This window comes from Camelus bactrianus, chromosome X (genome assembly GCF_048773025.1).
Source record: "Camelus bactrianus isolate YW-2024 breed Bactrian camel chromosome X, ASM4877302v1, whole genome shotgun sequence".
Taxonomy (NCBI): Eukaryota; Metazoa; Chordata; class Mammalia; order Artiodactyla; family Camelidae; genus Camelus; species Camelus bactrianus.
The window spans coordinates 113,099,024-113,113,468 of record NC_133575.1 but is presented as its reverse complement, the minus strand read 5'-3'; the positions used below and the strand labels follow the sequence as shown (position 1 = coordinate 113,113,468).

Below are 14,445 nucleotides of genomic sequence, written 5' to 3'. Positions count from 1 at the left end.
GCCAGATGGCCCAGACCAAACAGTGGAGCCCAAGAGAGTGACACTTGTCTCTATGGCCAAGATGTGTGACAAGAACCCTGAAACACCATGTCCACCACACGCATGGCATTGTGGACAGTCCAGGCACTTCTGACTGGAAATGGTTCACTCATCCATCCATTGAGTCAATAGACGAGATTTCATGCATGGAATAGAGAAGACTCTAAGAGCACAAAATTGGAAACATTTCTGGAGCTGGAAGAAGCTTCCTAGACCATCTAGTCAGATCTACACATTTCATGGACTTGCTGAGCTTTCATACTTTGCCCAAGGTCACAGAACAGATTTGGTGCAGTGTTAGCACCATGTGGCACGCAAGTCTCTAAAACTTCCACAAAGTCTCCCAGATTTCAAGCCATTAATAGAAACAAGTAATGGCCAAAGAAGAGGCAATGGGTACTCAGTCCTATCATGGGGAACCTGGGAATTTCCTTAAGAAGGATTATCCATTTTTATGTGCAAATGTATCCATCCTTACCAGGTTTCCCCAGCAGTTTTTAGCTCTTGTGGAAATGACTTTCCAGAGATGCTCCTTATCATTGCCATAAGAGCATCTGTATTAAGCACCTAACTATTTGTGACACTGTACTAGGCACTGTAGGAAGACAAGTGCCTAGATATGATGTATGCCCCCCAAAAGCTTGCAGTAAAAGAAAACATCAATTGGAGTTGGTAACATTAATTACATTCAGCATGATAAATGGGACTGATAGTGTCATTACTGTTTAGAAGAGATGGTTTAATTCCGAACATTATAAATCAGCGTCTTTAAATGTGAATGCAAATATAATGTGGGCACACGCACATACAAATTTCATATGGAAAACAACTTTATAACAGAGCAATTGCTTTATATCACCAATAAAATTGACTTAGATATGTATGTCATCTAGTCAGCTCAGAGGATGGAGGAGTATAGACTGTGGTCCTTAAAGCTCAGAGGCCTCACGGCCTCTCATAAGTGTTAAATGGGTGTTTTGGGCTCAGCGTCTACCAGGTTGGCACCAGCCATCTGAAAACTCATTGATCTTCTCTCGTTCGCTTTTTATAGCACACTTAAAGGGGGTTAGATGTATATGGATGCTGTATCCGCATATATCTGCTTTTACATGAAAAGGCAGATACATTTCCCATCAATGTTCACTAGCAACACTATCACTCATGGTTTCCACGGTTCATGTACCTATACCTGGGGCGCGGGTAAACAGACACTGTGTATGGATGTCAAAAGGGACACAGATTCTCAATTACCTATGCTACTCGAGTCGCAGTGCAGAAGAACCAAAGGACTGGATGATCCTTTAGTTGGGCTTAGAGAATCACAGTTGTGTGATTTTAGTAACAGATTCACCTTTTAAGTTCCATCCTTTAGAGTCACTATTGCAAAACACAGTTCACACCTGCTGAGCTAGGTGGTGAAACGTGTAACTTGGATTTCCAGCCCCAGTTCTGTGACCTGGGGCAATTCCGTCCATTTATTCTTTCATTCAGTCAATAATCGATGTCTCCCATGTGCCAGATGCTGTGGTCAGTATTAGGGAAGTGTCCCCCACCCCCAAGATACGAAATGATTGAACCAAAGGGTGTCCAAGGACCCGAATCTCTGCATAACTACCTGTTTGGAGAAGTGAGACTGGAATGAAAAATTCATCCTAAGTTAAAATCATCAAGATTGGAAGTACTGGACAGTCTGTGTATTTGTGTACACACACACACTTCTATTTCCCCTCTGCCCCTTCCTCCCCCACCCCGCGACACCCTCACGAGGTCACGTCCAGTTAGGTAAACTGGGTCCACTTGTTTCTCCCTGCCAATGATCATATCTCTTCCAAGATGCTTACATTTACAGATATCCCTTTGAAAGTTGCGCAGAATTTGCCTTCACTCCTCTTAGGTTTGGTCGAGGTGATCTGTCCAATCACCGGGATGCTTTTGTCTTGACCGAAGGGACCATTACTGCCGCTGACGTTCCTGCGGCGGGGAGGGTCCTCTGGCAGAGGGGAAAGTGGAGGAGGAAACAGCTTTTCTTCTTTTCTTCTATTTGCTCTCCTGGATGAATTATTTCTGGATAAACAAAGAAGACACGGTGTCATAAAATTTCGTCTCTCTTTATCCTGATTTTTCCCAGGATGCTGGCACTTTCAGCTAAAGTAATATACTGGCTGATGGCCCTTTGCCCGGGGTGAAGAGAATATATAAAAGCGCACAGAGGCACAGATACCTGTAGCGAGGTAGCCCTCCCTATAGATGGAGCTATAGATAAATGCAAACTCATATATCTAAGAGTAAACACAGGTCTTTGAAACAGAACTCCATGATAAATGTAAATGTCTGCTGGAGTGTTGCCCCAGTGTGATATTTGCAACCTTTCAAGATTACTGTTAATTAGATTTTTATGGAAAATCCAATGCAGACTCTAATCCTATCATTTTTTAGGCTGGTTCTTACTTATTTTGCCCTAGGACTTAACTGCCTGGTCACACAATAAACGGTACAATAAACAATTAGTGGAAGGGTATTTTCTTAAGAAAGATTATGCTTATACATTACACAGAAATTAAAAAATGCACTAAATACTTTGAGGACACATTGCAAATTGTATGTTCGAAATGTTCTAACCCAACACCAAGGCGTAATGAGTCCTTGACCTTCAGGAGTTTTTTCAAAAATCCATTTGAAAAATATTTTGTCATTTTGCCACAAGACATCTGCAGTCCTGGGAGCGCTCCTGTGCTTTTAACCTGATGTATCTGCCCGTTAAATGGGCATCATTGAATAGACTGAGACTTCAAATAAAACAGGACAACTGAAAGCTTATGCTAGCTGCTTAACATGGTAATTGGGCCATGGATTTTTATTTTAGTTACTGTCTTTGACTAATCAATGAAGATTACTTGAATTTTAATCTTTTCTTGAAAACTAAGATTGCACTGTGCAGCCATTTGCTTTTCATGATTATTGACTACAATTTTCAATAGCAAATTAAGTCAACAAGAATTTATGTTTTCCTCTTGGTCAATTTCAGGCAGTGTCTTGAAATATAGATTTACAATCTCTCAAAGCAACAAATCAAAGACGAACAAGCACTCCAGTGGCTTGATTTCCTGAGATGATAGAGGTCACTGCAGTCCCCGAGTTCCGTGTCTGCACTGCTGCCCAGATCTGCCAATTGTAATCGGATGTGTCATCTTCTCCATCTTCCGTGGCATACATGTGGTCCTCTGTCCATTTGTGTCATACAGCCACATTTTCAGAAAATTAACTCTTTGGGCCCTTACCTCAATTAAATTAAATTAAAGTTCATTACAAATTATTTGCTGATGCGTTTTTCAAATGCTTTGGCATGAAGAACCATTGTAAGACAGTTGTGACGCCTGCTGAAAATCATGGTGCAAATAGGGAGCAGGATGCAAGCCCACGAGGAAGCTCCACAAACATCAGGCCACACTGAGCATGATCCCCACGGAGGAATCGGATCTGGGGGAGTTTATCGAGAGAGGTGTCGAGCCCTGCTGTGGCATCTCCAGGAATGCCTCCTCCTGTCCTCCCCCAGCTGCCTGAGCGGGTGGGGTGGGGGGCTGCCACGGGGAGAGCTGTTCCCTAGAGGCAGTCAGCTTGCCGTTGGCTGCTACTATTGCGCAAGGCCTTCCCATCTGCCATCGTACACAGTACATGACACACGGTACATGATACGCAGTGCGGTCCAGTGCGTATGACGGTGACCTGCAACCATGGGGCCTTTAATGACCTCCTGGGTGAAAGACACCAGGGAGCATTTTCTAGAGACCACCCTGTCACCACGATGGCTTCTTACTATGAGAACAGCTTTTGCTACCTTGGGCACCGCTTGTATAAGCCAGAGGAGGCCAGCAGGCAAAAGTCCCCCACTTAATGCCTCAGAGGCCCTTCTGATGGTTCCAGCTCCAAAGAAGAAGGCAGGAAGTCAGCAGGGCCTTTCTGGTGGACGGTGGGGAAGGCCAGCTGTCATGGTCTGGTGTGGCACTCTTTGCTAGGTTTAGAATATTCATTTAGAAAAGTGAATGTTGTCTCACAGACATTGCCAAAGCTTTAGTTTGAAGGGTCAACGAAGCACGAAGGAGCAGACAAGCTTGGGGAGAGGGCTCCCAGGAGATCTCCAAGAGGCCTGGCCTTGCTTCGTTGTCTCTCAGCCGCCGAGGTTTCCCCACAGACGGGGATTTGCCTGAGGAGCATCAGAAGCTGCTCAGCCCCCTCCTGGGTGATGAATGGGCTACTAGGTAAGCACTACTTTCCTAACTGCTACAAAAGCAGCAAGTCCGTAAAGGCCATGAGGTAAAACGCTATTTTATGAAAACAAATTTGAATGGTTAGACATTCACCTAAGACTTGATCATTTACCTTCCATGAAATGATAACAATGACAGATCACTGGGTCATTGAAGGGGCTCACAATGGGGACTGATGGTGTGGCAATGGCCCACAGCCCCGCTGGATTTTCCTTTTGCCCTCTGGTGGCCTGGCTTGAATAGATCAGAGCCAGGGAAACTGGGGAGGTACGGCCACCACAGAGATACCACTTCAGTCCTTCCTCCTTGGAAAGGAGGAGGGCCCTGGAGTGACTGTGTTTGACCACTAGGAAAGAAGCCTATTTCCCCACATGCCGGGCCCACCCTGGAAGAGTTTCTAGTTCTGAGAACTCCAACTACGGGAAGGTGGGAAGGGATGTTTCAGATCAAATTATACCAGGGAATACAGATGCGTGTCACAAAGAGCTAGGGGTCCTCAGGGAGAAGTCAGCCCAGAGCCAAATCTCCTTATTATTTCGAGCAGATCTAATGGTAATTGATCTCTTCCTACCTTTCATCTCAAAACAAGGATCCAAGCAAATGTAAGCTGATAACTTATTTCCGACACCTTATCTGTGGCAGATTGATGCCGTATCACTGATGTTAAATCGTAATCTGTGAAATCAATTGTTAGCAGCAGTTAGCCAGATTGCCTCTCTGCTCTGGGCTGCTAATAGGCTCCAAAACTGGTCTTTGATGGAAGTAATCTCTAATGTTGAATGAATTTATGACAATAATTATCCAGACGGAATGGTTCCAGTAGCTGACATGATTGTTAGTTAAGTGATATTTATAAGACAGAAGAGCCCCGTTACGATGCTTGGTAGAAACAGGGAGGGGCTTCTCTAGGGAAGGCGGGGGTCGTTTGAGCCAGGAGGGGAAAGTGTTCCATCAGCATCAGAACCAGAAGTTGCGCAGAAGGAGGTGATTTGGTGCAAGGGATCGGTGTCTCTTGATGCTGCCCCCTTTTAAATTCACTTACTTTCTTGTGCCCTTCACTCAGTGCTCAAGGTTCACTTTGGCCGATTTTGGTCATCAGTCTGAGTTGGAATAAAGAAATGTTGCTAAAAAGCTCACAGAGTCACCCCCAAATCTGGCAGCCTGTATTCTACCCTTTATCCCACCCTTGTTAGGCTGGTGGCCAGGGACAGCTATCAGGACTGGACTGAGTGACTCCTGTTTCTTACTGAACATTCCTGTAGGACAGGACCACCCCCACCAAAAGGGGTTCAGCTGGGAGTTCTTAAGAGTCCGAACAATCGAAGCATCCCAGAAAGCCTGAGCAAACTCACTCTTTAGCGCTGGGAGGCTTGTGGGGTGGAGCTGGTGAGATGCAAGGCGGAAGCAGGCAGATGGTGGCAGCCTCCTCCAGGCGCTGCTTCTTCTCAGGGATTTTCTCCGCAACTTCTGCTGGCTTTAACAGGAAAAACAAAATACACAGAGTTGGAAATCTATGGCCCATGCAGACATTTAAAAGCAACAAGCAAGGGAGACAGTTTGTTTCTACTTGAACTCCTAGGTTAGGTAGGGGAGTTAAAAGTGCCCTTTCAATCAGACGGAAAAGCAATCAGTCTTGCGTAGCCCAGCCCGACCAAGAAGCTGGCATCTGAGTGAGTGGAGCTGCGATGTGAGCCTCTGATTAAAGACTGGGCGGCAGATGAACGTCATACTGAAAGTAAAGAGAATCTATAATTTTCAGACACTCTTCTCAGGAACAACGCCCCCACAAATGAGCAGTTTAGAAACTAACACTGCAACTCTAACATGGCACAAACCCTGGACCAGCAGCGTGGGGATTTGGGGTAACGTGTAGAGGTGACTTACACGATCAAAAACGTGCAAGGAAACTGAGCATGTGCAAGGCACACCTTTGGACCTTCAGGCACTGGCGCTGAAGACCCAGCGCAGCCCACAGACAGCCACGGCTCGCGAGCACGTGGCAGGCCGCCGCCGCCAGCTCACCTTGTGCTTACGCTTGCCCTTGGGGGCGGGCTTCTCGGCCGCCGCGGCCGCGGTCTGCCGCTTGGGCTTGGAGGCTGGCTCCTTGTGGTCTGGCTTGGCTGGCGCTGCTGGGAGTGAGTTGTGGCCAGGCACTCGAGACAGTAGGTCAAGGTCAATCTTCACCCAGAGATTTTTCAGATTCTCATGCTCTCGGAGTGGAGACAGCAGCTCGGTTTGCATGACGGGGACGGGTGAAAAAGCCGGCTCCTCGTTAGTGATGGAGGGGTTGTTGCTGTTGCCGCTGCTGATTAAGGTGCTGAGGGTCAGGCTGGCCCCGCAGCTTTCCTTGGATTTGACAGGATTGCCCCCAGGAGCCACGCAAGGAGGCAGGACTTTGATCTGGAGGGTCTCTTCCTGATCTGTGTTGGAATCAGACGTAGATGAATCGGTTTCAATAAATTCCCGGGACTTCGGCACCGTCTTGCCAGGCCCTCGGTACTTCTTCTTCTCGACAGCCAAGGGGATGTTCGGCCTCGGTTCTTTCCTGGGGACCGGCTTGTGGGCAGTGGCTTTGCTGCGGCCTCTCGGGGGGTCAGGAAACTCCACACTTTCCTTTTCTTTGGGAGTACTGCTGGTAATATTTGGTTTGGGCCAGGTAAATTCCTCAATGCTGGTGTTCTTCTCGACCTTTTTGGGCTGTTTTTTCCCAATTGTCCTTGGAGAAGCTGTCTCCAGAGCTGTCGACAATTTATGCTTCAAAGCCTTTGTTTCTGGTGTTTTCGGGGTGGGCCGTGGACGGGCTTTCTCCCTGATGAGACTGAGGAGAGGCCTCTCTTTGGGTTCAGGCAGGACCTGGCTGGGATTTGTCTTCACCTTGACCTGGACTTCCATTGGTTGGATGATCGGAGGAGGCACAGAAATCGTCTCCATGGGCGTTTCATTTTGGCTACATATAAATGACTTGTTCTGGGATGTCACTTTGTTAAGCCATTTGTCCAACTGCCACTTGTTGGTGGAGGGCGGCTCAGGCTGCAGATTGAGAAACAGCAGCAAGAATGAATTTCATATTTGGGAAGAATCCAGGAGGACGCAGGGCACTGACCATTAGCTGATAAAAGCTTTGGATATTAAGTGACCGTTCACACATTTAGAAGCCCACCCAGAATTCACATTCGTCAAACTACCTACGTAGACAAATACTTCACAAACCAGCTGCAATCTCCTTATTTAAGCTAAGTCCCACTCCTCTTCTGAAAATATTCTCTGTCTAGGAAGGAAAGAATTATTCACAGAGAGTTTTTTTTCCAGAGAGTGGGCAGGGAGGGCTGAGGGAAACCGGGTCCCAAAACCCTTTGGTGGGACACATTACTCGACTTCCCACCAGGAGGCAGAGGTAATGATCTCTGGTCCTGAAAAGAAATGTAAGCGTGCCTCAAGTGTAATTCAAAACGAAAGGCTTTCTGGCTGCCAAAGTGCCAGTGCCTCCTATATGATGCTGTAATTCACTGCAAAAAGAAGAGGCCCTTTGTATTTTTACTGAAGGATGAAAAGATTTGACTTCCCAAAAAACCACCTGCACTTTCTTCGGTGTATGGGCAATAACTAATTTACGGGGACATGTGTGCAGACATTAGTGTCTGCTGTTCAGCCATGGAAATGATGCGTCCAATCAGCTACTTGATTCCTAGCTCTGAATTCTGCTTGTTGAACTAAAAGAGCCATCATTTTTATTAGAATGGCTCTTTTTTTGAAAGCCATCAGTTGAGGCTTATGGCGCCAGCCAACAGAGGATGACAGAATTAAAAACACTTGAGCAGCCGCGATTCCAGCCCGCACAGAGCAACGGCAGGTAAGGGGCGAGGAGATTGGCGCGGAGGCTGCTCTTGACAGCAGAGCTCCGAGGTTAAGGTCACCAGCTCTGGGAGCGCACAGAGCCTGGCTGCAGTCCTGGCTCTGCAGCTGCCTGCCCGTGAGATCTTGGGAAAGTTCTTTCCTATCCTCTCACAACCTTATTCTCTCATCTGTAAAATGGGATAAAAAGTAGCAAGGACCGCATGGGGATGTTATGAGGATGAAATGAGAAAATGCAGAGCACAAGCCCCGCACACCGCCTGGCACACGGTCCGTGGTGAGGAAGTGTGAGCTGTTACAAACAGTAGCAAAGTTACTAGGGCATCTCCTTCTCTCGGTCTTTTCTTTTTCTTATATTTGTATTTTTTCTTTTGCTTGCTTTGTTTTTTGGGGGTAATTAGGTTATTATTTATTTATTTACTTATTTTTAATGGAGGTACTGGGGATTGAACCGAGGACCTCACGCATGCTAAGCACGCGCTCTACCACTGAGCTATGCCCTCCCTCCATTATCCTTTTCTGATGACTCAGAAACAAGTGTGCAAAGGGCCATGGACAGACTGGCTTGCGGTACAAGGTGCAGACTTTGGAAACGAGAAGCTGGAACTCAGAGAGGATGGGAGGGGCAGGACATGTGTTTTCATTCCACAATTCTAATTTTGGTATTTTGTGGGGCTGTGTTAAATGTTTTCATGAATTACCATCAAACACAACCTGAAGAATATTAATTGAAATGAAAAAAATACACGCGTCCTTTCAACCATCACACTTCTTGAGTCTTACTTGTCAACTGGTGATTCATCGCTTCAACCTAGAGGAAGGGGTGGTGTCCCCAGAGCCAGAAGTGGGTCTTGCCTGGCCTCGTGAGTTCTCTGGAAAGAGCAGTTGCTAGCATAGTGATTATTATTCCAGTGTTACCCATGGAAGAATGCGAGGCTCTGAGGCGCTAAGTGGGTCACACAGCAAGTCAGTCACCCGGCCAGAAATGTCTGTTAGAGGCTGCGAATGTATGAGTGCGAAAAAAAAAACTGCTATCAAATACCAGAATATTCGTCTGAAGGATTTCTTGTGCTAAAGTCATTATTGCGCTGGAGCAGTATTATCATTGTACGGTTGTGGTGTGCGTATGCGTGGAGGGGTGCTGCCTCGGGGCAGACAAATCGTGCTCGGGGCCCTGGCCCCTCACCCACCTCTGGGGTGGCCATGCGTGGCGCCTCATTGGATTCGCTGTCAGTGCTGCTGCTTTCTGTGTCTGAGTCGGACTCTGAGCTGCTGTCCGAGTCACTGGAGCTGCCAGACGCCCCGCTGGCTGGCACGGCAGTGGGGGGCTGAGGTGTGGCCAAGAGTGGGCTGGAAGAAAAACGACATGTTCATTGCCTCATTCAGCCTCAAACCAGCCAGAAAAGAGCCCAGGTCAGCATAAAGACTGATGCTCTGTGAGGTACAGGCCGAGTGGAGCACACCGTCCCATTTTACAGATGGGAAACGCGAGGCTCAGGAGGCCCAGTGAGTGACCCACAGTCCCAGTTTTTTTTTTCCAGTTAATTTTTCGTTTTCTGCTGCCATCTTGTTCAGAAGCCCACAGGTTTGGTAAGGGGCTCTGATCTTCGCTATATGCACAGTACAGCCCTCTCATCAAGTAGGGGTGAGTTCAATCCTCATTTTCATCAGACAAAACTGAGGTTCAGGGAAGGGGAGGGGCTTGCCTCAGCCTCCCAGCTGGAGAGGAGAGTGAGGCTAGGGCCATGGCCTCCCAGCCCCCTCAAAGGGCAGGGCTGTGTAAAGTGTATCCACTACCAGGCGCCCAGCACCAAGGCCAGCAGAGCTCACCATCTGAGTACTGGGATGAGAGGATATACTTCTCGCCTCCCCCACCATAATTCCCGTAAATCCTACGTAAATCTCTTACGAGGAGGTATGATCATAAAGGACCGACCATCTCTAACGACTGATTTTAGATGACCAAGCAAAGCGTTGTGAAATTGACACCGTTTGCCACTCTGGCTTTATCGATAATCGATGTCCTTCCTTACTAATCACTTGCTCTCTGTGCCCCATAACAAATCAACTTCAGCTGCCTCTTGGCACGCTGGGATGTCATCGCCTTTCTGTCCTTTTGCTCACTGTCTCTTTGGACTAGTTCTGGTCTGCTTTCGCTCAGAAATGGGGCTCTAAAGTCGAGGGAAGGGTCTCATCCACCTCTGTCTCATCAACCCAGTCCCCTCTTTGGAGAGAAGTTGAATCATGGAGAGGGATGGGCTGGCCACCTGAACCTCGCTGCCTCTCACACTCCCCACAGAACTCAGTCCTGGTCCTGGAGGGCACCGGGCCCTATGGCTCCACCTTCAAACCGGACAAAGAGAGACTCCAAGGTCCCCCTCTGCCATGATTCCTCGCCTGCCCCCCCTGCACCCTCATGGGAGCCTAGTCACCAGCATTACAGCTCTTGCCTGCCAAGTAGGGGCCACACTCAGCTGCTGCCCGGGAAGGAATAGGATCCCTTTCAAACCAGTATGGGCTCCTCTTGTGTTGCCATCCGACGCAGAGCACCTTTTCACGACATGTGCCTCGTGTCCCTGAAGACTGCCCCTTTAATCTCCCACGAAGCTATTTCCTTTCATACAGCCAAAGCTCATTTTAAAATGCTATCTGCTAAGTAAATGCTATCTGCAAGTACATTTGTCTGCCAAATATACCAAGACATTAGGAGAAGCAGAAGAAATAGGGGACCATATCCCCTGGGAAAGCGTGTGTGTGTAACGTGTGTCTGTGTGTGTATATGTGTCTGTGTGTATCTGTGTGTGTGTGTGTATACGTGTGTGTGCGCACACGCCTGACAGTGGGGGCAGGGATCTACATACAGCTCAGAGCTCTTCTTTCCCCGTGCTCCTCTGCAGTATAATGAGTCCGTATTTATGCAAAGTACCCTCTAAATCTAATCAATTGTTTTTGTCTTTGGTTACTAAATAGAGACTGAGAGAACAGATTTAAATGAGACTAACCCAGAGAGTGTGCTAACTCGGCCTCCGTTCCCCCCAAGTAAAATTTCAGATCCAGCACAGGGCATCTGCAGTACTGAGACTACTGGCTGGCGGACTGAGAATTAAGATCTAACTTGTAATCACATTTATAATTTGTTTCTTTTTTTTAAAAGTGATTTCTTCCTTCTTTCCTTGCATCTTTTTGGGGGTAATTAGCTTTATTTATTTATTTTTTAATAGAGACGCTGGGGCTTGAACCGAGGACTCCGTGCATGCTAAGCACGCGCCCCCGCACTGAGCTGTACCTCCTCCCCCGACATTTATGGTTTTCAAGTGAAAAGATGGTTTCCTAGTTTTCTTTCGTATGAACGCATTAATTCCTGGTGTGTATGTGTTTGTACACAGGTGTTCCTTACGCAAAGCCTTTTGGAAGGTAGATGAATTTTGGTATTCAGATTTTTTTTAATTAAAACATAATATGGTAGATATACCACCTATGATCCCCCAGTGGGATCTGGGAAGCACCCCCTGGATAAAACTCATGACTATTGCTGCAGTAACATTCATAATCAGAGGAATAAATAAAAGACTTGAGATACATACCTGCACATCAGTTTAGGTCAGGTTTTGTCATCAACTGAGGTTGTGTCAAAGTTACTGAAAATAATAGTTCTCAAAACTTTTTGAATTTCAGAATCGTGATTAAGGGATTGTAGACGGGGACAGAATCATATATGAAAAATGGACTATATGTATAAGTAAATACATATTATATAGACATAGATACAAAATACAGATGATTTTAAACCTAAGGGTAACCTTGACTGAGACCCAGTGAAATGAGACCTAAGTTTTCTTTCAGCTAAATCTATTGCTGTGTTCTCGGGAAGGACCCCATGGCCAGTCAGTGTTGACAACGATCACTTAGGAGAAATTAGTACATGAAGAACAGGAAGAGGCACATCCGCGCTTCATACTCACACTGACAGGCATAGAGACTTGGGGATGAAAGAGAATGTGGATTTGAATTCAAGAGGAGACCATGAAAACTTAAGCGGGGGGCGAAGGCCTTCAGCATCTTAATGAGAAAGAACTGCTTTCTCCGGGCAGTTGCACAGTTGGAAACAGGGATCATCAGCATGTGTGTAAGCCACACCTCTGAGCCCAACCCTAGCCTCCTTGCGCCCAGTTGGGGCCCCTCCCAGGGACAAAAAGTGGCACAAAACTGAAACATTGTCTTCACAAGCAAGGCAAACATCAGTATCAGAAGGACTGGCCGAGGGCCACATTCTTGTCTAGAGTCCACTATGGAACTTTCAAGTTGGAAAACTATCATGATATTTCACTTTTCACTCTTCTCTGAAATTCATTAGCTCTTCAGCTAGTTAAATTCCCACTTCTGCTACATTTATTTTCATACGTCGCAAATTTATTTTTCAAATGTATATTAAGGTGGCTGTGAGTGAAGTGAGCTCACACAATACTCAATTCTGCCTAGGAGATGAAGGACTAATGTGCAATTTACACTTTCTTCATTCACCAAACTGTTCTAGAATTATTTCCCACGCACCATTTACTCTCACATTTTAATAAACTGCTTTTAAGAAGAATGCAAGTGGTTCAACAACAAAGATAATATGCAATACAAAAATCATTAACATTTCATATATTAAACCATCTGCTCCACAGTCTGTAAATATTAAAAGAATACTCTGTGACTTCACCCTGAATGTAATAAAACTTCTCAAAGGACCCACATTTGTAACAACTTCAAAGTGAACCACTCAGCCTTTTCAAAGATCAGATTTTGCTATGTATTCATCAGCGTGAGCAGTCTACACTGAGTGGAGTGAAGCCTCAGTTAAATCCAAACCCGATTTAGTAGGTCTTCACGGTCATGGGCCAGACTGACGGCAAAGAAGTTGGCTTAGCAAGTCAGTGCCCCTCGTGGGGAAACCAAGGGGGTCAGAGAGGAGGCCAGTGGGAGAGGAGTTTGGGAGGCCTTGAAGATGCCTTCTGCAGACAGGTTTGGCCCTGGTGTGGAAGGCTTGAGAGTACCAGGAGATAAAGATGGGTTTTAAGTGGAAGTCCAGGCACCTTAATCTCTAGACACGACAGTCTCTCTGTGCTTATACTGACTGGGCTTCTTCTGCAATAAAGGGCTCAGTAGGAGCCACCATAAAGCAGACAGTCCCAGAAGCCACAAGAAGGAACTGGGACTACTTTGTCTGGAGAAGGGGGCGGTTCGTATGATGATTGTCTTCCAAAACGTGGAGGTCTGTCCTGTAGGAAAGGGAGTGGGCCAGTTCAGAGGGCCTTCCAAGGTGAAATTAAGACCAATGAGTTAGACATCTAGCCAGGGAGATCTCACCTCCACATCAGGAAAGACTTTCAAAAATCTCCAGCTGCCCACAGAAAGAAGCCACTGCTTTGTAGGCCAGTGAGCTGGATTCCGGTGACTAGATAGCCGGCAATAAAGATTCCTATCACGGGTCCAGAGTGGGGCTGGGTGATCTTGAAGGCGTCCTTGCCCTCAAAGATTATGATTCTTCTGAAACAAAAGTGTATAGGGGATTTTAAGGGAGACTGTTTGGACCTTATGGAAAATACACGATGAGACACTGAAATGACCTGCTCTTGGTGACACCGTCACAGAGCTCTCGTATGAACCTAGAGGATTACAGCTGCCTTTCTGGGGAGCTATGTCCTAAATCAGACTTTTCACTAATTCACATTAACAGCCCCCAGAAAACCAAACATCTGCATCAGTGCTATCTAACTCGAATCCTAATTTAACTGTAAATTCCTCTTTCAGGAGATAAACAGGGATGATGAATTGGCCATTGTGCGCAATCAAGCTGTGTGGGCATCAAAAAGGAAAGGTTCCAGCGTGGGTGACGGCTTCGTAGTGGGAAACATAGATGAGAAGGAGTCAAGAAAAAGTCCACAGGGTGTTTATTGATCCTGGCAATGCATTTCACAAGGCCCAGAACTTGCCAAAGACAGTAGCATGAGATGCTTGATGGGGGAGTCCTGTATTAACCCCCTTTGTCTTTAGCTGAGACTTGTACTAATTTCACCAACATGGCCCTTTTCTAGTTTTATGGAGATCAGATGTCTGTTTACTAGATAATTTGAAATATGCTTCCATACTTGATTTCATCATTAAGTTGTAAAGGGACGGACGGCCCTGCGGCAAAGGAATCAACATTTATAGCCATCTTTCCTGTCTTCCTCCTTCGCCTCTCTGAACTCTGGGTTCCCAAACTGGAATAGTATCTCTGCCTCACCGCACTAGGCCACTAGAG

General features: G+C 46.5%; 1 protein-coding gene across 2 annotated transcripts in view; it reads right to left on the bottom strand.

Annotated features, from left to right (window-relative positions):
- Positions 1 to 14,445, bottom strand: part of AFF2 (ALF transcription elongation factor 2) — a 470,347-nt gene that overhangs the window by 34,745 nt on the left and 421,157 nt on the right. For both annotated transcript variants that reach the window (XM_074359058.1, XM_074359059.1), the window contains 4 exons: positions 9,347 to 9,506; positions 6,327 to 7,334; positions 5,657 to 5,778; positions 1,881 to 2,103 (listed from right to left, as the gene is read on the bottom strand). In XM_074359058.1, the coding sequence (XP_074215159.1) occupies positions 1,881 to 2,103; positions 5,657 to 5,778; positions 6,327 to 7,334; positions 9,347 to 9,506 (1,513 nt within the window). The remainder of the gene's footprint in view (positions 1 to 1,880; positions 2,104 to 5,656; positions 5,779 to 6,326; positions 7,335 to 9,346; positions 9,507 to 14,445) is intronic.